General features: G+C 45.9%; 1 protein-coding gene across 2 annotated transcripts in view; it reads left to right on the forward strand.

Annotated features, from left to right (window-relative positions):
* BRINP1 (BMP/retinoic acid inducible neural specific 1) overlaps window positions 1–27,599 on the forward strand; it is a 170,726-nt gene that overhangs the window by 24,552 nt on the left and 118,575 nt on the right. Inside the window, exons 2-3 of one of the 2 annotated variants that reach the window (XM_059142617.1) lie at window positions 4,580–4,710; window positions 22,613–22,880. In XM_059142617.1, coding sequence (XP_058998600.1) covers window positions 22,663–22,880 — 218 coding nt within the window. In that variant the 5' untranslated portion in view covers window positions 4,580–4,710; window positions 22,613–22,662. The remainder of the gene's footprint in view (window positions 1–4,579; window positions 4,711–22,612; window positions 22,881–27,599) is intronic. The other variant, XM_059142616.1, reaches the window with a different exon arrangement.

Below are 27,599 nucleotides of genomic sequence, written 5' to 3' on the forward strand. Positions count from 1 at the left end.
TAGTTTTGAAATGTCAGTCTTTCAGGTGTCATTGCCACAAGTTCTGTTGTCCTTTCCTTCCTCCTACGCCACTTCAGGGGGTTCCCTAAATTTACCGACTTCTTACAGAAATGCATACATTGATAAAGGGAATCTCCTAGCACTACCACAAAATTCCTTTTCAAAAAGCCTTATTAGCCCTACATAAGATGGCGAAGCATATGAATCATACAATGAAAACAAAAATGGTGCAATGGTCTGGCCTCTGTGTTCTAGCTCTATTCTTTCCTGCCTACGACTCCATCTTTAGGGCTGCCCACTTTGTGTCAAAAGGAATACTGTGAAATGTTAGAGAGGAGATAAAAAAGTAAAGCCGAACGGAGTCTTTCATCTTAACTTAATCAGGATTGGGAGAGAGTTGAAAAGAGACTCCTTTTCTCACTGTAAGAATTAAGGACGGAAAACTGGGTCTCCGCTTACAGCCACGACATCTCTTCCGGCCACAGCCCTGGTTTCATGAAATGCTTGACCCCAGGGTCTGTTGCATCATCCCAGCTCTAGCATCTAATTCTAAGAATCTTTTAAGAGACCCTCACATATTTGGAGATTTGGCTTGATTTGGTGATGGCGCAGAGGGTAGGCACCCAGGCTGAGGTACACGAGAAGGAAACAGAGAGGGAGCAGTTGCTCAGCTATCCCTACCTTGAAACATTTGGGAGGGAGGCAGGGAGGGGCATCTGGGTGGTTCAGTAGGTTAAGCATCAGCTCAGGTCATGATCCCAGGGTCCTGGGATCGAGTCCCATGAAGGTCTCCTTGATCTGTGGGGAGTCTGCTTCTCCCTCTCCCCTGCTTGTGCCCTCTTCAGCTTGTGCTCTCTCTCTCTCTCTCTCACTCTCAGATAAATAAAATCTTTTTAAAAAAATAGACCAAAATATTTTTTAAAAAGGGTGTGGGGAGGCAGAGATTGGAGCCTATAAAACACCCAATGCTGGAAGTCTACTTCCTAACCACATATGTCTTCCCGTTCTGACCTTTTATCATTTCACTTTGTTGCCTATTGGCTCCTCTCTCGGGCCCCTTCTGTGATTCTCACTGATGAAGTTCTAGAACCTAGGTGAGGTTTGGTGGGCTGAGGTCCGGAGCCGATGACCAAGAAAGAATTCTTGAGACATCTTTGGTGCAAAATGGTGGTTTATTAAAGCACGGGACAGGACCCGTGGGCAGGAAGAGCTGCTGCCCCGGGTTGTGAGGGATGGCAGGTTCTGTACCCTGCTGTTGGGGGAAGGTGAGGGGAAGGAAGGTTTCAGTGGAGTTTTCATATGCTAAAGAGGGCCTACAAGGTGCCAGGATGGTCCAGGCCTGCCGGAGGCCTTGCCCTTGCTGCTGGATCAATGTTGTCTTTAGACCAGCCATTAACATTAAGATCTTTGGAAGACTTTTTGGTGGGGTCTCACAATCCTGCTATCAATCGTCTTTGTTAGTGAGATTTAGGACATTTGTAAGCCAAGGGAGACTCCTGTCTAGCAGGATTGTGAGCTCTGCAAGTTTAACTATTTGCTTATTGTTCATGGCAGTCAGGGCTGCCTGAGGGATGCTACACTTATGGAGGGGAAAGGGTGAAGAGGGGGTGCAAGGCGCCAGCTTTTGCTCTGTCCTCAGCCAGCCTCCTGCTCCCTCATCATCACCACATCGTCTCTCTCTTGTTTGGGAGAACAGAAAGGAAAGGGCCAATTTCAATGCAGAAGTTACATCAAATGAGGATTTGCCATTTAACAATACTGTAGGAGGAATTAACAACAGTCATATGAGTCTCCTCTGTCCCCAGCTTGACTGGGCTTTTAGCATATACAAGTTCACTTCCCCCAACAGCTCAATGAAGTCCACAAGGGCTAGTGTTTCCTTTCAGGAGTCAGAAAATGCCATCTAGGGTCTTGATAACTCAATCTTAAGTCTCTCGCGTCTGGATGAGTCCCACTGCCTCAAATCCTGCATTTCCTTTCTGTCCTTGTGATGAGCTGTGATGGGTTGAAGATTGGCCTGGCTTGGGGGAAGGGGGTTCTTGGACTGGGGCAGTTCCTGGCTGTCCCTGCACCCTGGGGACAGGGTACACTCTCACACCTCTCCGCTCAGCCTTCCTTTGTTCCTGGTAGCTGGTTGATGCTAATGAGACCCTACTCAGGGATTTGAGCCCCTTGGGGGCCAATTAACTTCACTTTACTTCAGCTGCCAGGAACCTCAGAACTAAATCCAGATCAATTAGCTCTTCCCAGGTGCCTGGTAGCATCACTTCCTTCACTCAGTTTTAACTATTCTTTGTTCCATTTTTATTTTTAATTGTCCTGATTTATATCTTATTTAACTTTGTAATATCACTTTAGCTGTGTCTGGGGGCAAGTGGGGTATGAATTCTAAATAAATACATGAAAGCCCTTTAGTGTCATTTCTGGAGAGGGAGAACACCTCATGGGTCTTCTCCTGGGTAGAAGAGCTGAAGCTGTTCCCGAGAGGGTGGCTTGGAGAAGTGACTCCATTCTGGAGCACAAGGACATTTGAGGAGGGGCCACACCTGGCCCCCTACCTGTTTTGCCAGTCAAGTTTTATAGGAACACAGCCATGCTCATTCCTTACCGTCGCTGATTGCTTTCATGCTACAACGGCAGAACTGAGTGATTGAAACATGGACAGTACGACCCATTAAACCTAAAATAGTTACTACCTGGCCCTTTAAAGAAAAGTTATCTATTCCTGGTCTAGAGGAAAACAAGATTAATAGGATCTGCTGTCCAGGTAGGAAGAGAAATTTAAGTTTTCTTCATTCCCCACCCCCTTCATTTAGTGCCTCATTTTTTTCTTTCCACCCTAATTTCTTCTTCCTTCCCTTCCCTTCCTTTCCCTTCTTCCGTCTCTCCCCTGCCACCTTCCTTCTGTTCTCTTTTCCTCTCTCCTTCCCTCCGTCTCCTTTTCCTCTCTTCCTTCCTCCCTCTCCTCCTATTTTGAGCTGAAAGATTCCTTCTAGTCCACTCTTTCCCATTTATGAAGAAAACACTGATTTGCAGACACTGGAAGTAGCTGCAGGATAAGAGAGTCACGGCAGACCCTGGCCAGGAAGACACAGCCACTCCCAGTTGGTCTCAGTCTCCCAGATCATGGCAAAGAGCTAAGAAGAGATGAGGTGTGGAAAATACAGGAAACATTTAGCACCGCAGCCGGCACGTCATAAATGACCAGGGAAGCTTAGGTGAGTTCACAAACAGCCAGTTTCATTGCAGAGGCAAAAACAAATACCCGCCATCTGCATGCCAGAAACTAATCAGAACTTTTCAAGTAGGGGTTTGCTCAAGGCAGGGCCAGGATTGGCTTGGAGAGCCGGGCCTGCACCCCAAGACCCTTCTCTATATCAAGGCCACCTATCCTTATATCAAAAGTGGTGGAAATTGAGTCTTAGAAAGAGAGTCACCTTGCCAAAGAGCAGACAGTAAGGTGTGGGATGGTCAGGATTAGAGCCCAGGTATCTTAGGTTCCCATTCAAACACTTTCCACGGTGGGATTCTATCAAGTAACTATGGAATGATGGCCTGTGTTTTAAAGGACAAAGAACAGCTATTTCCCTTCCAAGCTACAGAACTTGAGAAGGGGGTGATGCGGTCCAGAAAGTCTCCTAAGGGAAACGAGGCTGAGGCAGGGGAGAAAACAGGGAAAATGTTCTGCCCCTGTAAAGACAGCAGTATATTTCCCAAGGTGTTAGGCGATTGGACTTGTTATAGTTACAGGATCTGTCCTGTTGTATAGAAGGCAAAAGCAACGTTAGGGAACTACTAGTTAATGGAGAGGCTTGGGTGTTTAATTAAGGTATTTGGACTTGCTCCTCCAAGTCCAGGGTCACAAACAGACGGACCTGTTGCCACACGGATGTATCCTATTTGACCTTCACAGGTTGTTGTGGGGGGGAGGGGAACCCTAATCAAATGAAGAAATGCCATAAAAATCTGTCTCCCCCCCCCCCCCCCCCCCGGTTTTTCCTGAGAGGTCAGGTGACCTGGCAGCCGGGAGATACCATGCCTATGGGGAAACGGTTTGCTGGCCAAGATTGTGTCGTGTGACTATCATTCGCCATCATAATCACTTCTGAAGCTCTGTGCCTGGCCGCTTCATTCCTTCGTGCTTCTGGCCTGGACCTTTGGGTTTACATCCCCGGAAGAAGTGATTCACACAATTTCATCACAACTGACATGATGAAGTCAATGTTAGAGGATGCTTATTTGCTCATCAGACATGGACTGAACATCTATTTCCAGCAAGGCTCCGGAAGAGAAGGAATTAGGAGGCTGGTCCAGTGTTTGAGATGAGAGGAGGATAATTTGCTTAGAAAGAGAGCCGTTGTGATGGGGAGGAAGAGGTCGGCCCCTTCCCCCTCCATTCTTCGTCCTCCTTTTTAAAGACGAAGCTGCCCCATCCCATTGCCATAGAATCAGCCCCCCTCCCTTGAACCCCTGTCCCCTGGTTCATTTTATCGTCTTCATCTGAGAAGAGGGCATCCACCCCCTTCTATTCTCAAATTCTCTCTTCCCTCCCTTTCTCTCTGCTCTCTCATCTTGTCAGGTGAACACGTCCCATCTGGCCCCGATGCTCTGCGAGGCGCCCCCTGCATAGAAAGTAGACGGTTCTGAGCCTCTGAGGGTGTCTGTGAGGAGAGCGGACCAGGAAGAGCCAGGCTGGCAGCGGCAACCTCAGTGAGCTGCCTTTTCCAATCAATACCACTGCTTTGTTCCCACCCCTGCGTCGGACTGCGGCATTCTCGCTCATTCTCGCTCCCTCCACTCCCCTGCATGTGGGAGCTCCCGCACTGGTGCTCATCCTCCCCATCCCCTCCAGTGTGTTCCCCAAAGGCCCAACTGTCTCTCCATCCTTCACACACATGACGGTACAATTGCTCTCACAGTAATGAGGAGCTGAATTTGGGAACTGGCATCACTGGAAATGGTCTTTATGCTAAAATGAAAGAAAACAAAACCTTACCCCACAAAATCAATTCTACGAGGAACAGGAGAGAATGCTCTGAGTTGTAAAAATAGGAGGCAGGAGGAGGCGTGAAGGTGGGGTCTTTACTCTTCGTTTCTGCCATTAACTAGCTGTGGGACCTTGGGCAAGCCTCGGTTTCCTTTTTCATGAAATGAAGCCTTGCATTTGATTCTCTTTGAGGCTTATTCAACCTAAAATGATTTCAAGTATTAGCAGGACATTTCCGGTGGGCTTTCTTTTCAATTTACACAAGATTCCTGATGCCAGTAAGACATATTGATATGTAAATCAGAAGACTTTTACCCACATGTTTCACCTTCATGACAATGAGCCCCCAGGAGGGCTGGCTTGGCTCAAGTGAGACCCTGCAGAACTTCCTGACTGCCTGAAATTTTCTGGTGCTTAAGGAAAACCTCTTTCCTTCCCCGGACGTACATCAAGTACAAGATGAACCTCAAACCGTCCAGGTTTCAAGATTCTGTACTTGGAGCTAGAAGGCTAGAGCAGATGGCAGCCATCTTGGGGTCACTCCCCACCACGGAAGAGTGTTGATAGCCTCACACAAAGCCAACTGCAGGTTTAGAGATGTCCACTCCCTCCTGCCCTGTGGGAACCAGGTGTCCCATAAGTACCTGTTGAATGAGTGAAAGTCACGGATATTTGATCACAGTATATCATAGTATGGCAGAGTCAGAAGGGCCCTAGAGCTCATTTAAAATCTCCCAACTGTTATCTACATGGACAGACTGAGGCCCACGGAAAGGAAGAACCTAGACCCAGATCACACCGTGAATTAGAGCCTCAGACAGGCTAGAGCCTGGGTCTCTCGGCTCCCAAACCAGGACTTGGTGCGCTGAGCAACTCTCCTCACGCTCAACGTTGTGACTTGGCTCACACAGTCCTAGGATAACAATTTCCAGGGGCCCTTCTGGGTTTGGTGTAAATTATCTGAGCCTTTTAAGAGAGGCCCAGCTGGGGCCTCCTTCTTTCCTCTTGGGCTGGCTCTTTCTGTTGGTCTCTGTCAGGAGAACATTCTAATTTTCTCCCCTCTCTCCAGCAGTGCATGGCCACCTCATCACTCACTCTAACAGACCCTGCTGAGTACCCACAGTATATCTGGAAGCCATTTTCTGTTTGGAAGTCAGTGGCGGTCAGCCAACATTTCAGTAATATTTGCTTTCCTAAGGCTTAGACAAGTCAAATCCATTCACTCTCTTAGACTCGATCCCTCTTGCCTGGCATAATTTCCTCTCATCTAAGCCAAGCCAAAATTGAGCTTGGTGTATTTTCTCTCTTTCTCTTTCCCTTCCTGCCTCCTACCTTCCCTTTCTCCCTCTCTTTTCCCCTCCTTCCTTCATTCTTAGTCTTCTGTTTGTTGCCTCTTCTTTGTCTTCTCCTTCTTCCTCTCCTCTTGCTTCAACCCCCGTCTTCCTTCCTCTCTCTCTCTGTTCTTTATTCAACCAGTATAGAATCATAGCCCAAGGGGTGCCTGGGAGGCGCAGTTAGTTAAGGGGTTGCCTTCAGCTCAGGTCATGATCACAGGGTGTCCTGGGATCGAGCCCTGCATCTGGGTTCCTGCTCAGCAGAGAGCCTGCTTCTCTCTCTCCCTGTCTGCTGCTCTGTCTACTTGTGCACTCTCTTGCTCTCTCTCTGTCAAATAAATAAGTAAATAGATAAATAAATGACAATATTAAATTTGAAAGCAATCTAGGAAAACATGTAAGCCAAACTTCCTGATTCTGTAGGCACAGAGACCAAGCTCCCAAGAGCTAGGGTATCAGTTACCTTGTCTTTGCCTCTGCAGTAATATCAGGAGTGGGGCGAGAATTTAGGCATCCTGACTCAGCTTAGGGCAGTTTGCATTAAATCTCAAGGCATCCTCTAATTTATCCTACATATGATGTAGGAAATTGTCGGGGTTCGGAGCTGACAGCCAAGAAAGAATTCTTGAGACTTCGTCAGTGCATAAAGGTGGTGTCATTAAAGTACAGGTACAGGACTCATGGGCAGAAAGAGGTGCACTGCGGTCATGAGGATTGGCCGATTATATACTTTCAAGTTGGGAGGGGGTCTGGGTAGCCTTAGTCTCTAAGGAATTTTGGAAGCAAGATTACCAGGGTCTTGAAGGGGCTAACTGTTGTTAGGCAAAGGTCATTTATTACTGTCTAATGAAGCCTTGGTTGTGAGACCCTACGGATGTATATCGGTGGGCCATTCTCTTGGAGGATGATTGCTAACATATTTCTTGGGGTCGGGGGTAGCGGTAAAGTTTCCAAAGGAATTTTTATATGTTAAAGTAGACTCACAGGATCCTGGGGGGCTGGGATAATGTTAAGGGAAGATTGACTTTTGCCCTTAGCAAAGTATTAACATTGAGGCAGCTGAGCTCCCAGAGGAAAATCTCTCTGACCCTGTCAAGGACTTGTCAATGGGCCATAAGCAGCAAGGAAATCTCAGTTTTCTCTTTTGCCTGTGTTTCCCACATCATATAAATAACACTGCTTTGGGCTTTATCTTTGCTGATTGCCCTGGAGCTCGGGTCAGATCTAGGAAAAAGCAGGAGACATGTTTGGATAATGCTAACCTCACTACTTCAACCCTCTGGGAGTCCATTTCCTTGCCTGTGAAGTGAGGATTCAGTTTCCCCATCCTGCAGACAACACAGGGTTGTGGTGGGAATCAGATGAAGTCATGAGGCCTCTTGGTTCTAGAGTGCTAGATGGAGGTCTGTTCCTGCCACTTGGTATTATTAGCCCTCTCCCTCCAATGGGAGCTCTCAATATTTCAAAGTTGTGTTTATTCTGTAGTGAATATTTGGGGCATCCTGGCAAGGAAGTTGGTATGATATTTTGGGGCAAAAGACCTCCTTTAGGAAGTCTCCCATTCATGGACTGCCTCTCTTGTGCTGGGCCCCAATCCCAGCAGGGAAGTAGCCACCTTCTCTGTCTGTATTTAAAGATCCCTCTGTCCCAGAGGGCAGCAGCTAGAAATAGACCAGGCACTTCCTTTGGAGTTTCACAAAAATGGATCCTTTGGGTCAAAGGCTCCTTAATCTGGAAAACACAAGCTGTTTGCCTGACTTGAGGCCTCAGCTGACTTCCTAGGTTTGAAGGAGCTTTGGTATGGAAAAATGGTTTGTGTTTTGAAGATTAAGGTCCTTTCATCCAAAAGATGCAATTTTTTTTTTCCTTCTTTCCTCAAGCTCCCCATGAAACACTTTGTTCCTTTCTGGTTTAAAACCTGTGAGCCTCCTTTCTTATGCATAGATGGATTAGGTCACACCTTGCATCCCCAGCCAATGAGAAGGAGAGGACCTCAGCAAGTACTTCCAGCCCCCTCTTTCAGGACCAGCGCTTCTCTCCTCCTCCCCACCTGGGTGGATCATCCATGTAAATGCAGTAAAGTCAGCTACGACTCTTTTTTAAGACCACAGATTCTGGGATTTTGCTTTCAGAATTGCTGATGAAGTTTGGAGGTGAAGGTGCATTTTAAAAGCAGAGGAGGCTCAGGACTCCAAAGTACCCCCAACTAGCTTAAAGTCACGTGGCACAGGATCCTGGGGACCATGTCGCCACAACGTAGGGGCTGACGGTGCAGGGTGGAAGCAAAGACCCAGATGTGCCCAGAATCAAACATCATGGGTGACTCTTAACTATCCACGATGTGACTTTGAATAAGTGACTCAGCTTCCCTGACCCTCAGGTTCCTTATCTATGAAATGGGAATGGCACCATTATCTAGTGTGTCTGTTAGCTCCCCAGCTCCCCAGCACACAGCCTGCCAACCTATTGGCTTTCAGCAACTGGCACTTATTATTAGAGCTCCTTCCCCTGTGGGCCAGCCGATGTAAGCCCGTCTCACTCATCTAGACTGGGCTGTTTTGTCCCTGCAGATTAGCTGGGGCTCTGCTGTCAGCTCTAGCTGGCTGATCTGTTCCACACACTCTTCATTTAACTGAAACACAAGCACATCCATCTTGTGATGCTAGAAGAAGCACGAGAAGTTAAACAGAAATCCACGTGGTCTCTGGAGCTGGAGACTCAGAACTGAAACCCCATCCCTTCCACGTCTGAAATAATGTTTGTAAATTTCCTGACATGGCTCCTTTCATCCAGTAAATGTTCATGAATTATTTTTGATGAAGTTCTGGGATCTGGGTGAGGTTCGGTGGGGCGAGGTCCAGAGCCGACGGCTAACAAAGAATTCTTAAGACGTCGTTGGTGCAGAAAGGTGGTTTATTAAAGCATAGGGACAGGACTCATGGGCAGGAATAGATGCTGCCCCGGGGATGTGAGGAGTGGTCTCTTATATACTTGTAAGTTGGGAGGGGGTTAGGGATGGCATAAGTCTCTAAGGAATTTTGGAAGCAAGGTTTCTAGGACCTTGTGGGGCTAGCTATTGTTTGGGAGAAAGGTAATTTATTACCAGTAATAACACCTTCTCGTGAGACTCTTTAGATGTATATAGTGGGCCATATGCTTTGGAATGATTGTGGACACTATCTTGGAGGTTTAGAGATAAAGTTTCCTAAAGGAATTGTTAAAGTAGATTTACAGGATCCTGGTTGGGGGTAGGGGGTTGGTCAGGCTAGGATTGTCCTTTGCCCTTAGCAAAGCCTTAAGGTGGGGGTAGTTGAGTCCCTGGAGGAGAATCAAGTCACTCTGCCTGTTTTAAGGGCTTGTCAGTAGGTAAGGAAATTTAATATTTTTTCTTCTGCCTCTGTTTCCCACATCAATTTTCACCACAATCATTAGTAGAGTCAGGACTCAAAAATGGTGGCGAGAACGATTAAACCCAGAGTTCCCAAATCAAGCAATGTAGCTGGGAAGCCATGCTCAGAGAGGTGGGAAGCTTTCTTGAAACCACGCAGAGGGGGCTAGATGAGCCCTTCCGAATCAGACAGCATGAGGATTTTCTGTTGGGAGACTGAGATTTGAAGGACGGTGGGAAGAACCCTGGTTATCGCTCATGGTGCTGCATGACTTTTGAACAACAGTGAGGCCTTTCCTGGAATTAAGCAATGGCTACAAATGACGCTGCCCATCAGCCTCTTCTGCCAGGACAGTGGATCTTATGCTTTAGTTTATGTGGTATTTACCTGGAACATTTATTAAAAATGCCTATGTGTGTTGAGAAATTGTTGTTTTCTGCTAGGGCCTTGTGTGTGGCCAGCAATAAGAAACCAACGCTGGATTAAGGTTAAAACACACACACACACACACACACACACACACACACACACCCCAAGGGCAGATTTCTGAATGTTTCTGACTGTTCTCCCCTGTTACATAGAAATAGTAACCATATCTTCTTCAGAGGCCTGTCTTGAGAGCTGAGGGAATCTTGTGCCTTGTTAAAGGAATTTACAGGTATTACCATGCTAAATGTTAATTTTCTCAACTCTGGAAGGAGAGGTATAAATCTCTGCCCTCTGTATATTAAAGTTGCTCTGAGATAAGTGAGAATCCAACCCTTTGTAGCCAGAATCATGCTGGTGTGCAGGGGTGGGATGAGAAGGGCCTTAAGAGAGAGGAGTGGGAGAGCATGTGTAGAGTCTCCAAGCCGACCACCTTTTTAAAATCTCTAATGGTCCAGCCAGCACCTACTTAAACACTCAGATATGTGTCCCCTGACTTCTTCCTTGGGGTTCCATGACTGTCCTGGACAAGCAGCAGCTGTAACTGTAATGGTTCTTTGGGTTTTTCGTTTACAAAGCCCTGTGGGAAGGAATGAAACTGTTGCACAAGAACTAGCAAAGCCCAAGGAGCTTCTACACCAATGGATCCACCAGGATCCTTCCAGCTGTTCTCATTAGTGACCTGATGGACGCTTCAAGCCAAGGGTCAGAACTTTTGATGAGTAAATGTTGAAATTTAGGTTCAGATGGAAACCTAAGTGTTTTTTATTTATTTGCTCCACTGAATATTAAGAATAGATGAGCCATAGGGAAGAATTCAGAGCCATTAACTCGGCAGAACACTGTTTATTTATTGAACAGTTATATTTTGAGCATCTGCGTAGTGCCAGCTCCCATCTTTGGCATTCCTTCCTAACCCCAGAATCTTCCGTATGCTTCTGTAGGGCCAGCAACCTTTTCTCACTCATCTCTGCTCCCCAGGCAGCATCTGGTTTAGTGATTTGCACACAGTAGGTGGGTTTGCATGATTCTGTCACTGGTCCTACTACCTGAAGTGCCTTCTCTTCTGTCCCTTTCCCCCCACTTCACTCCTTGAATCATTGGAGCCTTAGTAACATCTCAGCACCCCTGAGAAGACCTCTTTAACAGGCTCTGTTTGACTTACTTTCTGTTTATTCCAACAACACTGTTTAGATCTCTGATAAAACTCAATCCAGACTTCAGACTTGGAGTATACACATTTATCACCCTTACCAGCTCTGTGGCTCCCTACAGCCGTGGACACTTTCTTATTTTTCTTTGATTCTCCAGTGGCTGGTACAGAGGCTGGCATTCTACCCCAATGCCAGAACCCCATGCTGTTCTTTTCAGTCAGCACTAATTTCTTTTCTTGGTCCTATTTTTCTTTTTTCCTTTAATTCTATATCTGTCCTCAGCGTTTATAAATATCCTCATCCTATGAAGAAAAAACAAAATCCTCCATTGACTGTTCACTTTCCTCTCTGGTGGACAGAAAAGGAGCCTTGGCTAATGATTTTTTGATCTTCCTTTCTTTGCCAAGTGCTTTACACCCTCTGCCTCTGTGTACTCATGCCCCATTCACACCTTAATCTCTTTCAATGAATATTCGGTTCCCACCTAAGCATTGAAAACTGTCACCACCTCTGTATTTTTAATTCCAATAAGCATTTTGAGCCCTTATCTTGTTGGGCTCTTCTCTTAAACGTTTCTGCTCCTTTGGCTTCGTTGACAATATTCTCTCATGATTCTTGTTCTCCTCCTCCTCTTACAGTACCTTCTTCTTCTACCTCATGGGGTTCTTTTCTTCCTCATCCTGCCCAATTTCTCTGTGCGTGTTTCCTAACACTCACCCAAGAGTCTCACACAAGAGTTCTCATCCATTTCCAGAGCTCTAACCACCATGAGTTCCTACTGATTTACAAATGTCTACTCCTAGCCCTGGCCTCTCTGTTGATTTGGGCATGAAGATTCTAGAGTCCAGTTCTGACCTGAATGTTCAGCAGACCCCTCAAACTCAACGGGTTCAAGAGGGAACTTGTCCCATGAATGGACATTCTTTTTCATTATTGTTTATCACGCATGACGTTGTCATCAGTCTGATCATCAAAGCAGACTTAGGAGTCACCACAGACATCTTTCTTTCCCACCCCAACCAACCAGTCTCCAAATCTTGCTAATTTTATCCTCCGCTCTTTTAAACTTTCTGTCAAATATAAGATATCTTTTTCAGACCCTATATGACCTAGACTACTCCGATGGCCTCCTCAATTTTATTCATGTCCCTTCTTAAATCCGTTCACTGCCCCTACATTTGGAGTAATCCATCTAAAATGAAATTCTAACATAGAACCCCTCTGTTTAAAAGACTGCAGTGGCTCCCTGTGGTCTCAGAGGTCTAATCCCACATCTTGATTTGTTGAGTTAATTCATTGAATAAATGCTGATTTATTGCCTTCTCTATGGATCCAGAGCCTAGGTATACAATAGGGAGAGGGGGAAGAATCTATGCCTTTAAGAAACTACCAGTCATGTGTAAAGCCATGATTATAAAGCCTGTGACCCTATTTAGCTCCTTTGCTTCATTTCCTGCCACTTCCTGCTTCAAAATTCCCACTGAGGAATCTTTGAAATGTTTTAGATCTTATATTCACACCATACTTCTTCATTCCTTTCACATGTTTCTCTCTTGGCCTGAAATATCAAGCCCACATTTGTCACCTCATAAATGCCTCTTTATCTCCTTAGTCTTCACATGGGTGTCATCTCCAGGGAGCATTTCTTGGACACCCTCCCTGGGGGCTCCATCCTCCACAGAGCATTGGGCATATTCCATCTTTGCCCTGTTACATTATGTGCAATATATATTTCTTTGTCCGTTTCCTACTCTGGACTGTGAGAGCTAATTAAAACTGTAGGGACATTCAACAAATATTTATTGAATTTTACCAAACTGGCCCAGAAAAGACATTCTAAAATGTTCATTTCACTTTCCTTTTTGAAAGCTCTTCGGTAGAGACTGCTGATAATTTTGAGGGAATGCTTAAAAGGCAGTTTCCCTGAATTTAGATCATATTCCTAAATGTGGCTCCAAATGAAATATTTATGAAGGAAGAATACTATGCATAACTTACATTGTTAATTACAAACAACAAAAAAAAGAGTCTTCTGGATCCTTTCAAAAGTCACACAAATAATTAGTCTGCATATTTCAGTTTTCTTTCAGATTACTATGGCCTTCCCTAGATTTACCATTTCTAGAAGCTTCACACCTCAATTTAACTTATCAGCCATTCTCTTCATTAACATCTTCACAGTTAATTTGTAGTTGTTCATGATTGTCAAAATAAGGAAACCACAACTTGAGGATGGTGTAGTTTCTTACTTTGGTGTGTTCAAGCACTGAGTCATAGAACATAAAATTGGCTTGGGTTGAAGTTTATTTCTGTCCATTAAAATAATGTGTCATTGGAAAAATAACAGTTTTTTAAAAAAAGAGTCTCAGTTTTGTCATCTACAAAACATGATCTACTAATGCTGCTATCTATTTCGTAGGATCATCCAATGGGTGGAATGTCATGGGCCATGAGAAAGAGTTTGGCATAGTATCTAGCATAGCCTAGGTGCACAGTGGTCTTTCACCATCTTACTGATTCAGTTAAAATATAATGTAAAGCATGAAGAGCCTATTGCAAAATTGGGAAATGGGTCTGGACAGCACAAGAAGAGGGAACAGCATGAGCAGTGTGAGGCATCAAAGTTGATAGTGCCCTTGGTCAATATGGTTGGGGGAAGTTTTCTAGAGAACTGGATAAATGGTGGGTGGGATGTGAAAAAGTAGACGTAGGATATGGCGAGTATATATGAGATGCAGCACATAAACTTTGCTAAATGCAAGACTAAGAGGTAAGGTGATCCACCAGGGAACTACTGAGTTGTTCAATGAAGGGGGAGGGGTGTCACGGTCATATCTGGGTTTGGAAAAATCCATCTGGCAACCTCAGTGGTGCTTAGGTTGGAGGCGGCAGAGATACATGAAGCAGGAAGACCAGTGGGAAGATGATTGTCATAGTCCCAAGTGAGAGAGAGCCATGTTTTGAATGACAGATAGCAAGATGAAATGGGCTTCAAAAAGATATTTCTGGGGTACCTGTTTGGCTCAGTGGGTTGGGCCTCTGCCTTTGGCTCAGGTCATGATCCCAGGATCCTGGGATGGAGCCCCGCATTGGGATCTCTGCTCAGCGGGGAGCATGCTTCCCCCTTCCCCTTTGCCTGCCTCTCTGCCTACTTGTGATCTCTCTTTCTCTGTCTCTCTGCCAAACAAATAGATAAATAAATAAAATCTTTAAAAAAGAGAGAGAGATATTTCTCAGGTAACGTGTGCAAGGGAGAGAGAGAGAGAGAAGCAAAAGATGTGCAGCATCACACTGAGGTTCACAGAGAAGGGCAGAGTGGTCAAAAAAAAAAAAAAATTAAAAAGTGGCTGGAGAGGAAAACAACTTAGCAGGCTGTGGATATGGGTGGTGCTGGTGGTGGATCTGGTTGAAGGGAGTCGAAGCAGACTTCCAGAACGATCTCAGGCCTCTCATAGGAATGGAATGTCACAGACTGTGGTTCTCTCGAATGGGGAATACCAGAGAAGGCGAAGTTTGAGAGCCTGATGATTGCTTTTGTCTGGGATATTTTGAGTTTGAGAATTGAGAATCCTGGATTGAGAAATCTAGAATTTCCTAGAGATGTTGATTATGTGATTGAAAATAATAATATAAAATACATGAATTATAATGAATACTAATGAAAATAATAATATAAAATACATGAATTGTAATGAATACCATTCCAGTGGTTTCTAGGTTTTTTTTTTTATAATCACACACCTACCAGTTAAAATGGTTGACTAAACACTTCCCTATGAATGTATGTGTATAAATTACTTACTCATGTTGTCTTTGTCAGTTAATATCACAACTCCCTGCTGTGTGATATTTACTTAGAGCAAGGGTCAGCATTAATAATAGTAAATATAAATACATAGTGTCATTAGTCCTCTTGATCATCTTAAATTATTTTGGCCAATTCCAGACAGATCTAATTAGATCCTTCGTTTTTTTGACTTGGCAACATAATGTGGCTGATCTTCCATCATTTTCTTGTTCCCATTGGCTTAAATTATAATTCTGGTAAATCCATCATTTCCTTGTAAGCCATGTGACCATTTCATGAGAGCTGGTTTAGTTAAATTGGATCATGTAATTTTAAACTCCCTATCACCAGGCACATATAAACGCCAAGGCATCACAGCGCACTGAAAGTGAGGAAAGATGGAGCCCAGCTTCTCCATGCTGTCAGGCTCCCACTCTTCACTCCAGTACACCTCGTGGTTTGTGACTGTCTTCTGTTTGGTCTGAGTATTGAGAATAGTAATAAACATGTACACCAGAACTTCTAGGATTCTTTCTAGCTTGGTGTACCCTGATTAGCGAATTCTAATTGGACTTCATAGGACTTTTACCTGGAGCTGGGCATTGAGTGACGTGTTTTAATGCATGAAATCTTGACTTTGATCAAACAGGATTCATAGCGTAAAATCGGAAACACGAACAGACGGAGTTCGATTCTAATCTTCCACAGTTTAAACTTACTCTCTAATCAGGTCTTCCCTGACATTTGGATGACAGTCAAGGGAAGTCCATGATTTTTTCAAGTTATGTTCACCTCTTTCCCTCACATATGGTTTTGGTTCAGTGTCTAGGTCAGTATGTTACAACAAACAAATTTAATTTTATTTAAGGTGGAGACATCACTCTTCCCCCAGGCTCTGCTGTCTTTCCGTGGCTTATGATTTTGGTCTGTCTCCTTCATCTTGCTAAACTTGCTCATGTCTTGATCAAGATGCATGATTTGGTCAAGAATGGATGGACAAAGAAAGAGCCTATCTTCCTCAACTAGTACTTTTTGGAAGAGTTAGCATCAGTGCTCCCAGGGCTTAGCAGGTTTAGTGCTAATGTTTTTCACATATAGCACTTTGGGGAAATATCTGAAGCTTCCCTTCTTCTCTGGGATCCCTTACTTGTGATTTCTTTGATGAAGGAAAATGCACCTCTTTCCAGCTGCTTACGGACCAGTAGGGGACCCTTGGTAAATGGCAGTGCGATTCTAGTTTCCTTTTGCTGGGATCACCTCTCCCTCCAGGTGGGAATCTAGGGCAACCTCTCCTGGCTTTCTTTTGTATGCCCCTCACGCAGGATCCATGGGGAATACATTCCTTTAGGAATGAGCTAAGCGGTCATTTCTCAAATTGCAGCCTCTACTCTACACCAGGTTTCAGCCTGTCCCTCCTTAGGTTTCCCTCTTTAGAATTATTTTTTCAGATTTCTCTGGTATGAGTTAGACACCGATCAGCCATATCCCCCCAAAAGCCCCTGGGGAACATTGATCATGTTCTTTGAGTGATCTTGTTGAAGCCTGAAGTGCAGGGCAAACCCTCTCATGCTCCCTGTGTGGGGGGTGAGCAGGAGCGTTCACAGCACAAAGCTACTTCTCACTCAGGCTCCGCTCCTGATCCCAGCATCCAACTCTTTATGCCATCGTGTGGGTTAAGAATCTCAAAAGGTGCATTTTGGCTACCTTTTTTTAAGTCCTGTAGAGTGGGCATATACCTCTCTCTAGAATATCATATCTATTAATTTGAGCTTCGGGTGAACTGAGATCAACATAGTTGCATTTTAAAATTCCATTTAGGACGCCTGGGTGGCCCAGTGGGTTAAGGGTCTGCCCTTGGATCAGGTCATCATCTCAGGGTCCTGGGATAGAGCCTCCATGTCTGGCTCCATTCAACAGGGAGTCTGTTTCTCCTTCTCCCTCTGCCTCTCTCACTCACTCACTCTCTCTCAAATAAAAATAAAATCTTTAAAAAATTTTTTAAAAATCCCATTTAATCCTTATCTGATCTCTAAGAGATATTGTACCTTTTGTTTTTTTTTTAAAGATTTTATTTATTTATTTGACAGACGGAGATCACAAGTAGGCAGAGAGGCAGGCAGAGAGAGAGGAAGGGAAGCAGGCTCCCTGCCAAGCAGAGAGCCTGATGCGGGTCTCGATCCCAGGACCCTGGGATCATGACCTGAGCTGAAGGCAGAGGTTTTAACCCACTAACCCACCAGGTGCCCTGATATTGTACCTTCTGATACTGCCCACATTTCACAGATGGAGAAAGTGAGGCACCAGGGGGATTTCTTGTGTGCTTATGGTCACCCAGCTTTGTAGATGGTTATCTGGTGAGAAATGTATTCCAGAGATCCAGATGTAGACGTTGAAGCTTGGATGAGGTTATCAGGATGTCCCTGCCTTAGGAGGCAAGCACGGTGGGTGACCTCAGATCAGGCAGTCAGTCTCAGGGTCCTCTAGAATGGGAGACTGAGGGGATGATTCCTTTCCACCCTCTGGACCAGAATGTGAGCAATGGCCTGGCCCAGCAATCCAAGCAGAGGGCTCCTGGGGGAGGAGCTTGGTGATCATGCTGCTGGAAGACCCTTCTCTGTCTCTTTGTCCTGCATGTGTTCCTCTGATGTAAATAATTTACAATGGCAACGGTTAGACAGTGTGCTCTGTGTGGGATGAACCCGATTCCCTTAATAACACTCCAGGCTTATATATAGCACGGTTCAGCCAAGGACCCACATGCTCTCCAGGCCACAGCCCCCATCAGCAGCTCCCCATCCACCAGGGCATCTAGCAGCAGCAGGCCTGTGACTCACTCAGAGTCACAGGAGGTCAAGGGCAATGCTTGGAATAGAACCAGCCTCTCTTTCACAGGCTCTAAACCCCAGTGGCAGGAAGTTCCCTTTATGAATATTGGGAAAACAGCAGTCCTCACAGGCATGGTAGTAGATGTCCAGGACTCTCTAGCTCAGAGGATTGGGGGCTGTGGTCCTTGAGCAGGGGAGTTTGCATTTATAATTACTTATTGTCTATTTGTTTATTGATTCTGGCAGAGAAGGCAAGCGGACAGTGGCTCAACCCAACAGTTGCAGGGGACAGTGAATTGGATTCTCCCAGTGTTGATAAAAATGTAGGGATTGATGAATGACCTTCCTGGGCAGTGTCATAAAGCAGAAAAGGCTCTTCCTAGCTCCACACTGTCCAATCAAAGGACAACACTGCCCATGTGTGTAATTTTAAAGCTTTAGCGGCCACATTCAAACAATGATAGGTGAAAAAAATTCTAATAACACATCTTATTTAACCTACTACAGCCAAAACAGTAATATTTCAACATGTAATCAATATAAATATTAGGGAGATATTTTAGATTTTTTTTTTCTTCCTACTGAGTCTTGAAATCCAGTGAGTGTGTATTTCATTCAGCACATCTCAGTTTGGACCCGCAATCTGGATTGCAAACGCTTCAGAGCCACGTGTGGTCAGTGGTTCCCACATGGGCCAGCACGGCCTCCAGTTCTAGCTCTTCCGTTTGCCAGCTTTGTGGTGCGGGGCCACCGACTTACCTTTTCCAGACCTCAGGTTCCCCTCCCCACGTGTGTCAGGTGGGGACTGTAACTTGCTCCCGTGTTGCTGCGAGGGCACCTGTGCAGAGCCGCTCTGCAGTTCTGAGCACGTCCTCAGTGCTCAGTGAGTGCAAGAGTCCTTCCTCAAACGGACTCGCCAGCACCCAACTGCTGGAACCTCCCCATAGGTGGCCTCAGACCACATCCAGAGGTAAACCGCTACCAACCCTTCCTCATTTCCTTCCTTCCACGGACATTCCTTTTGCTCTCAGGCATCCGCACCGCTCACTCTTTCCTTTCCTTCAGGTCTCTGCTCCAAAACCTCTTGGCAGGTCAGAGGGAGAGACACGCAGACAGAGGTAAAGCTCATGGGCTCTGTTCTCAACGAAAGCCCCTGCCATCCTGTGTGCTTCCATGAGCAACCCCCTTATCCTCCTGCTCTCTCCCACCCCCTAGACTTGTTGGACGCCACCAGCTCTGCTAGGACTTCCCTTTCTCGGTCTCTGCTGAATAAAACCTTCCGTGCTATTTAAGGACCTGCTCAAATACCACCTCTCCTATAGGATCCTTCCTGGTCTCTTTGTTGAAAATAAAACCTTGGCCTCTGCTCCTCCACTGGACGTTTTTTCTCTAGTTATGGTCATTGTCATGAAAGCGTATTTCGTATTAGAATTCCTCTTGCATGGGAGTGACCTCCCCCTCCCTATAAGTTGACTCTCTGGAGGGTGGGACCTAATTGCAGCAGGTGCGCAGTGGAGGCAGGGGAATGTAGTGGAAACTCTAGAGATTTTATAAAAGGAGAGACATGGATTAGTTTTGAGCTTAGGAAAGTCACTTCGTGTCTCCGAGCCCCAAAGTGCTCACCTCTTAAATGCGTAGCCGTCTGTGAAGAAACCTCGTGAAGAAACCATTATTAACATCTAGTCTGTACTGGGTGCTTTGGCTACTACCAAGACAACAGACTTTTTTAAGACCCAATTCCACAGTAGATGCTCAATAAATATCCGTCACGGGTCCCTGCGTCTCTGGTACAGTTGGTGCTATTATGGGCCTGTTCACAGAACGGGAGTCCCTGTGTCTACCTGATAAGACATTTTGGGAACATGCATACATTGTTGCCCAGCAAAATATCCATGTCTATTAAAAGGCACCCTTAGAAATTTTCATTTTCATTTTTTTTTCTGTGCATTATCGTGATTTTCTAAATCAGCAGAGATATGTTCACACAATTCTTCCATGAAGCACTGAAACCCACTTGCTGGGATGCAGAGTATCTCACAAGCCCCCGCGACAGAGAAGGCTCAAACACAGCCACATGTACCTGCTGCCCTGCTGAGATAGAATGATGGCCAGGACCTGGAAGACAGGTGCCTGGCCTAGTCACGGTCTTGAGAAAAAAGAGTTGGGTTAGCCAGGGTTTAACTTTGCACGACTGACATTTGTGCCCAGGGTTCTTTCTGGTAGGGCCGTCCTGGGCATTGTGGGATGTTGAGCAGAATCCCTGACTGCTACCCGCGAAACGCCAGTCAAGCACCCTCCATCGGGACATTCGAAGTTGTCCCTTGTGTGTGTGTGTGGGGTGGGGGCAACAAGACTGCCACTTGGGAAACAGTGGATTCGATGGTTCAAATGTTAGCTAATTCTAGGCCTATGGCCTGAGAGCTCCCTCTCTCGCTCTCTCTCTCTCTCTCTCTCTCTCACACACACACACACACACACACACACCCTGCACGCATGCATTGCTCTTCCATGGATAGGCTCATACCTCGTCTGAAAGCTGCAGTGCTCCCCATCTTGGTTGCTTGCACACGGCCTCGTAGCCAAGCACTCCCCCTGTGCTCCCACCCCGCACCCACTCACAGCCCGAGCCTTGGCGAAGGCTGAAAGGGTGGCATGCTGTGCTGTCAGTGTGCGGTAGCTCCCCACCAGGATCTGCGAACAATCCCCTCCACCCCTCGCATGCCACTCAGGTGGGCTCCGGCAGAAGGCTGGCAGCTGCCGCTGCTGCAGTTCTGCGCTCGGCACGGACGGCTTTGTTTTAGGCTCTGAGCGAAACTTCAGGCCACCGCTTCTGCCAGCCCACCCCTCGGCTCACGTGCTTCCGTCCTGTGCCCCGACAGCGGGGGCTTGCCGCGCCGAGGAGACTTCTGCAGCTCCTCGTAATAAAATGGTGCAGTTGGGCAACAGAGGGAAATAGCCCGTGGGGTAGGAAATTCACATCTCCGTCTTTCTGCGTTTTTTTCTCTTTCTTAGCTTTGCTTTCTTCCCATTTTCTGCCAGGAGAGTAGACAACTAGGGTAGCCCATGTCTTCATGTTTATATGTGGTTTTACACTTGACAAAATGTGTTCTTGCCATTTTTAAACGATAGACCTAAAACTCTGAGGTCTGGAGAAAAGATGGGATTGTCCTGAGTCGCACAGAGAGCCATGTGTAGAGACGGTCTTTCAAAGGTTCTTGCCAGCTAAAGCCAAAGCAGAAAGCAGACCCAGAAACAAGCATCAGAAAAGATACTGAGGACCAACTTGCACACAGAATGAGAACCAGAGCTGTGAGAAAGAAACAACCAACACTTCTTTTTAAAAGATTTTATTTATTTATTTGAGAGAGAAAGAGAGCACACGGAGAGTGCGAGGGCAGGGGAGGAGAAGGAAGGAGAGGGAGAAGCAGACTCCCCACTGAGCAGGGACCCTGACAAGGGGCTCGAATCCAGGACTCTGGGATCATGACCTGAGCTCAAGACAGATGCTTAACTGACTGAGCCACCCAGGTGCCCCCAACTAACACTTTTTGAGAGAAAGAGAAACAGGAGATGATTTTTGAGGGTCCAAGCTCGGCTGGCTACTGGAAAATACATAGAACTTGGTCAGGGCGGTGGAGACCATGCACAGAGACTCTCCCAGCAGGGACCAAGTGGACAGGATCAGTGTCAGCATTCATCATTGTCATTAACCTCATCATCGTTGATGCCGTTTATTGGGCACTTAATAAAAGGCAAACACTAGGTGGGACATTGTACATAAATTATGTCAGTCCATTCTCACACCATGTTTTATAGATGACGTAGGGGGACACAGGGATGTTCAGGGACTTGCCTGAAATGCTACTCTTGATAACTGGTGGGACCTGGATTCAAGGGTGCCTTTCAATGTTGAGGAAGATAAGCTCTTCTAGAATAAGCAGGGCGCCAAGCTAGTAAGTAGAAAATGAAGGTAGAATACAAACGTGTACTCTTGCAAACTTTTAAGTATCCAAAGGCTAAGCATGGCCCGTGGTCTCTCTTCTCTCCTTGCCACAAAGAGCCTCTGCCCCAGCTCTCCCTCAGTCTTAAAAATTTCTCCAGTATGGTACCAAGGTGCTAGGCTATCAATCCCCACAAAAGAGGAGGTGGGCAAGGACCCACCTGATCCCTTGGCCCTTAGTTTCTCGTCTGAACACCAGGGAACCATGAGGCTCGGAACCCTCAGCGGTGAATTCTCTGGTCTCTTGTGCTTCTGTCTCCACATGCCTCCCTGGACATAGGGGACCCAGGTCCTGTCTCCTTTCCTTCCATTCATCCTTCGAACACATTTGCCCAAAACACCTATGGTGTGACAAGTGCCAAGGTAGAGGCATCGAAGCCCACTCTCTCTTCTGCACCTGAGGAGGCTGCGTCTTTACGAGGCTAAGCCTCGGTCTGTGCTCAGGCACGCGCCATGCTCACGGCAACGCAGGAACGTGAGCTCAGATCTCCGGAGAGGCCATGCCCTTCACCAGAAGTCATCCTGGTTTTTGTAAACCTTAACACACTTGACTGATGTAACATTATGAAGGTATGTTAACGGCATTTTTTTTTTCTGTGCCTTTCTCTTCCTTTTATTTTGTTTATTTTTTTTTCCTCTCTCTCTTTCCTGTCTCCCTTTCTTTCTTGTCCTTTTTTTTTTTTTTTTTTTTTTAAATTCTTTCTCCTCAGGACTCCACAGAATGGAGCAAGAATGAGAGGAAAAAGGCCGGCAGAAAAGCATGAACTGGAGGTTTGTTGAGCTCCTCTACTTCCTGTTTGTATGGGGCCGTATCTCCGTGCAGCCCTCCCACCAGGAACCAGCTGGGACAGACCAACATGTCTCCAAGGAATTTGATTGGCTTATTTCAGACAGGGGGCCTTTCCACCACTCCAGGAGCTATCTATCCTTTGTGGAAAGACACCGTCAAGGATTTACAACCAGATATAAAATATACAGGTAAGACCTGGGTTGAGCTTGTCCCCATCTCCCGTGCCTTTCGTTCATAGAGTGCTATTTGGGGTCAGGCATGGGTATGGGTCTCGCCATATGGAGGAACAATGGGCCAAGGGGTCAGGAGGCTGTTTGTAGTTTCACCTTGTTTTTGTACTTTGCACAAGAGATGAACCATGACAAGGACAAGAGCGAATAGCTAACATCTACTGAGTGCTGACTGTGGGTTAGGCGTGGATGGTGCTTACTGCCTGGTATACACGATCTCAGTTAAGCCTTTGTCATAGTCGTCATGGGTAGAATTTACTTGTTCTCTCCATTTTACGCACGACGTCACTGGTCTTCAGCTAGGCCGAATGATTTGCCTGAAGTCCCACTGGCAGTATGTGATAGGCCTCAGCTTCATACCATGTTTTATCTGCACCCACAGTCACAGGACTTTTAATCAACCACATCAGATGAAGGTAGTGTTGTTGGCAAATGCTATTAATGTACCAACCTCCTCCCTAAACCTATTCATGCATCTGGAAACAAGTAGGGGCCATCAAAGAATAGCCTTTGCTGATTTGGTTCTTGATCTGTTGGAATGTCGCTCACCCAAAAGGACTTAGCATAACGTTTTTTCCTCTTTGAAACCATCTTCAATTCTCCCCATTCCATTCTTTTACCCTCTCTTTGATAGTCTCACAGCTCTCTATACATATATCCCTTTAGTTTTAAATGGTCTGAAGTTAGAGTGCATCTTTGTATTCCTTTCTCACATAACTAGAAACCCATTGAGGGCAGGACTTAGACGCAATTCAGTTCTAGATCTCTTGAATGGTTTTGTCCTATCATGTATCAGAAGCACGCAATCAATGTTGTGGACTTAAATGAGTTCGGGGGTGCAAGAAACTCTCTAGAGCTGTAGTCTTTGTCTTAAGGTCAAGGAAGAAGGGGCATACCCTTAACCCTTCTGGGCCGTTTAGAATGGGAGAACCAGGGAACATGGTGGAGGAAAGGACCCTGGCCTGCATCTGGGAAGGTATGCATTTAGATTGTAAATCTTCTGTGTATATGTTATAACAATAGGCATGTCTACCTTGCATATTTTGTGACATTGTAGGCTAGGGATGTGACTTAATGCTGAATATTCAAATCCTACGTTGACTAGTGGCTGAAGTTTTGCAAGTTTCCATCTATGAAAGAGCTCACAGATGAGCCTTGAAGGGTGCTAAGTGATCAGAGAGTTACTGGGGGAAGGTCCTCTGGGAACGAGAGAAAGCAGAAACACATGGGAGCATGGATATGGGGTGTGCAGGAAAGGGGGAAGGAGTGCAAGGGTGAAAAATAGGGAGTTTCTTTCAAAAGAGAATATTGGAATTTTAAATTATATTTATTGATTCAGAAGACCAGTCCTTGGGAGAACTATTCCTACATCACCTAAGAATGAGAGTTAACTACATTATTTCAAAGTTGGATCCTCGGCATAATTTCTGGTGTAATATAGCCATGGTTCTTTGTGAACACGGGTAAACCAAACATGGGCACTCCCCAATGACTCGACAGAACACACTGTTCTCTGACGTTACAGGGACCAGGAAAGATGCAGGCTGAGACAGAGGATTTAAGGGAACAGAACAAGTGGTGGAGATGCAGGTATCTTACTCTGTCTGTGTTTTGTCAAACAACGATCACATCTTGGTTTGACATGTTGGCTTTCACTTCAATGTGGGCCTCCTGAGGACACCTTACAGCTGAATGACTGGGGTTCACATTTACATTTTAAAGATCAGAAGATGACTGACTTGAATAAAGTCCTGTAGCTGAAAAATGATGGATGCTGGACTGGAAACAAAGTCTGACTGTAAATCCGTAACCATACCACCGATGACTGTGATAGAACGAAAGGCATCCATTCATTATTTACAAATGTTTCTTAACAACTGCCATAGGCCTGCCCCTGTGCTAGACCCTGGGGATTGGAGATGAGTAGTAATGCTTAAACATGATGGCTGTGCTTGGGGTTTGGAAGGTAGCTAGCGTGCATGGTGGATGATTAACTGGTGCCTGTGATGACTGTTGAAGTACCCTAGACCCACGTGGATACCTTGAGTAGAACCACAGAGCACTTACGATGGGCCATCAAAGGATGTCATTGACGCCTTACAACAATCTCTGTGAGATGAACAGTGCCTTGGCATTTTGCGGATTGGAAAACCAGGACTTGGGGAGGCTGAGTGCCTGGCTTCAGCTCATCCAGGTGGTAAGGAACAGAGCTGGGATCTGAATATGGACCCACCTGACCCCAGAGCCCTCCTTCTGGCCACCATGGTGTCCACACATTGAGTGTTCCCGAACTCTGCAGGGGCTCTTGCAAACATTTTTCCTCACAACCACTTTGTAAATATTTGGGGCCTGATTTTAGAGAGAACTAAGAAGGTAAAGGTTGTTAATGAGGTTGGGGGTCAGGACATCTGGATACTAACGCCAACTTTCTGGGCACCGGTCTTGTGACATTAGGCAAACTCCTTCCTCTCTTGGATCCCACCTTTCTCACCCATCCGATGGTAGCCTTGATAATGTCCGCGGTTTTCAGCCTATGCTCTTTTAACACCTTGAGGATCAATGAAAGAAGTCATAAAAGCTATTGCAGTGCAGGATGACAAGTAAATTGTCTTTGTGTGAGGGGTGACCAGGCAGGACCCCCCAGCCGTACACAGCATTTACACAGAGACGGTCTTACTCCTTCACTCTCATGTTCTGATGTTCCATATGCTTTCTTTGGGATCCCACTGCTAAAGCAAAGCGTGCTGCCATCCAACGGGCTGATTTCTAGGATGCTTTCTAGTTCTAAAATTAAGTACAAGATTTAACCGAGGTCACGTGGTTAATTAAATGATGGAGTTCGACCCAGAAGTCAGGCCCCTGGTCATCTAGTTATTCCTTCCTTCCTTTATTTAATCCTCAAATAATTATTAAGCATCGGCTAGAGGCCCAGCTCCGTGTTTGGGGCAGACGATACAATGATGAGTAAAACAAACATGGTCCCTGCTCTCCTAGGAGAGACTGACATTAATTAAACACATACACGTGTGCACGCGCGCACACACACGTACACTAAGTGCTACAGAGAAGAAGGTGCAGGGTAGATATAACTGGGAGATCATTAATACCATCAACATTGATTTGGAACCTACTACGTGCAAAGACCAGGTGGGGTTCCTGACCTGATCGGCACGTGGACACACGTGCAGATAAGTACCCACAGCCACGTGTGCCTCTCCAGGCCCCATTCAGACCTGAGCCAAAGCCAACTAGGACATGCTCCTCAGGGTGGTTGTCAAGTGACACTTTGTCCGCATCACATGCTGCTTTGTTGAAGCATGAAAACACATCTTCCGGCGATTTCCAGTTGTGCCTCCCTGTGTGCTCACGTAGACCTAGCACATCAAACACTCGACATTTGCATCATGACAACAAGGCTTTCTCCAGGAATGTGCCACACTGTCTTGTGCTAGATGGCCGGCCTTATGGATGTGCCCTCGCCCTCCAGCTTCGGCTAGCTTTCCACCCCCCTGCACTCAAGCTGGGCCACAGGCTGATCTGGGAGCTTCAGAAAGAATCTGAGGGGAAATCTCCTCTCCTCACTTCAGTGGGTTAAGGCCACTTCTTTCCTCTTCATCATATGCACACAGAGGCTGGTTTCAGGTCATAGACTCAGGACAAGGAGTCAGTGCCACAGGCAAGGAAGGGAGTTTTTCCCATCAAATCCCAACAGAAACCTTTTCTCGGGTTGCTTCACAAGCCAGGCCATAAGATGCATACAAACAGTGGTTTAGGTGCACAAAGCACACGCTCTGTCATGCCTCAGTCTGAGCGGAAGCATGGAGGCTGGGCGATTTTCTGCAGGCACCTGCCAACATCGTTGATCTCAGAGTCAGGGAACCTGGGCGCTGGCCCACCTCTTCTGCCTCTTTCTTGCATGCTTTTGGCCCAAATAATGGGATTTTGGAGCTTCTATTTTGTGGTCTGCAAAATGAGAGTGTTAGCCAAGGTGATCTTCAAGGTCTTTGCCTTTTCTGAAATCCCATGATTCCATGAAATCTTGTCCTCTGAAGGTATTGCCTGGAGTAATGGAGAGGACTGGACTTGGAATGTAGAGACTCAGGCTTTGTTTATTTTGGACCCACTTTCTGGCTTTCTCTTCCTGGGCCAGTGCATTCTGTGTATCATTCATTCATAGAATTTAGCATCAGTCCTATGCCATGAGCTGTGCTATGGTTCGGTCATACAGATATGACCAAAAGAAAACAATGAATTGTGCTTGCACACAGACATGAACACACACACCACCAGTAGTGTCCACCCCCTCCTCCCTCAAACTCACATTGGAAGCTAGAAGCAAAACAAGAATCAGTAAGCACACCGTTATCATTCCACAGATAGGAATGGATAAGGAAGTGTTCAGGTCCTCAGTTTTCTCCTCTGTGGGAAGGGATAATGATGTTACAGTTCATGTGAGAACTGCCAATGAGTTACAGTTCATGTGAGAATGCTTTGTACAGTTTAGATGTTCTTCTATCTGCAGATTATTTTTCATTAAGGTTCTAAATCATCATTCGACTAAAATCATTGATTTTCACTTTCTGCTAAGCCCATACATACATTAGTCATTAAATACTCATGGCCATTCTGGGAGGGAAATGCTATTATTGTCCATATTATGAATAAGAAAATGTAGGC

The sequence above is a fragment of the Mustela lutreola genome, chromosome 12 (genome assembly GCF_030435805.1).
Source record: "Mustela lutreola isolate mMusLut2 chromosome 12, mMusLut2.pri, whole genome shotgun sequence".
Classification (NCBI taxonomy): Eukaryota; Metazoa; Chordata; class Mammalia; order Carnivora; family Mustelidae; genus Mustela; species Mustela lutreola.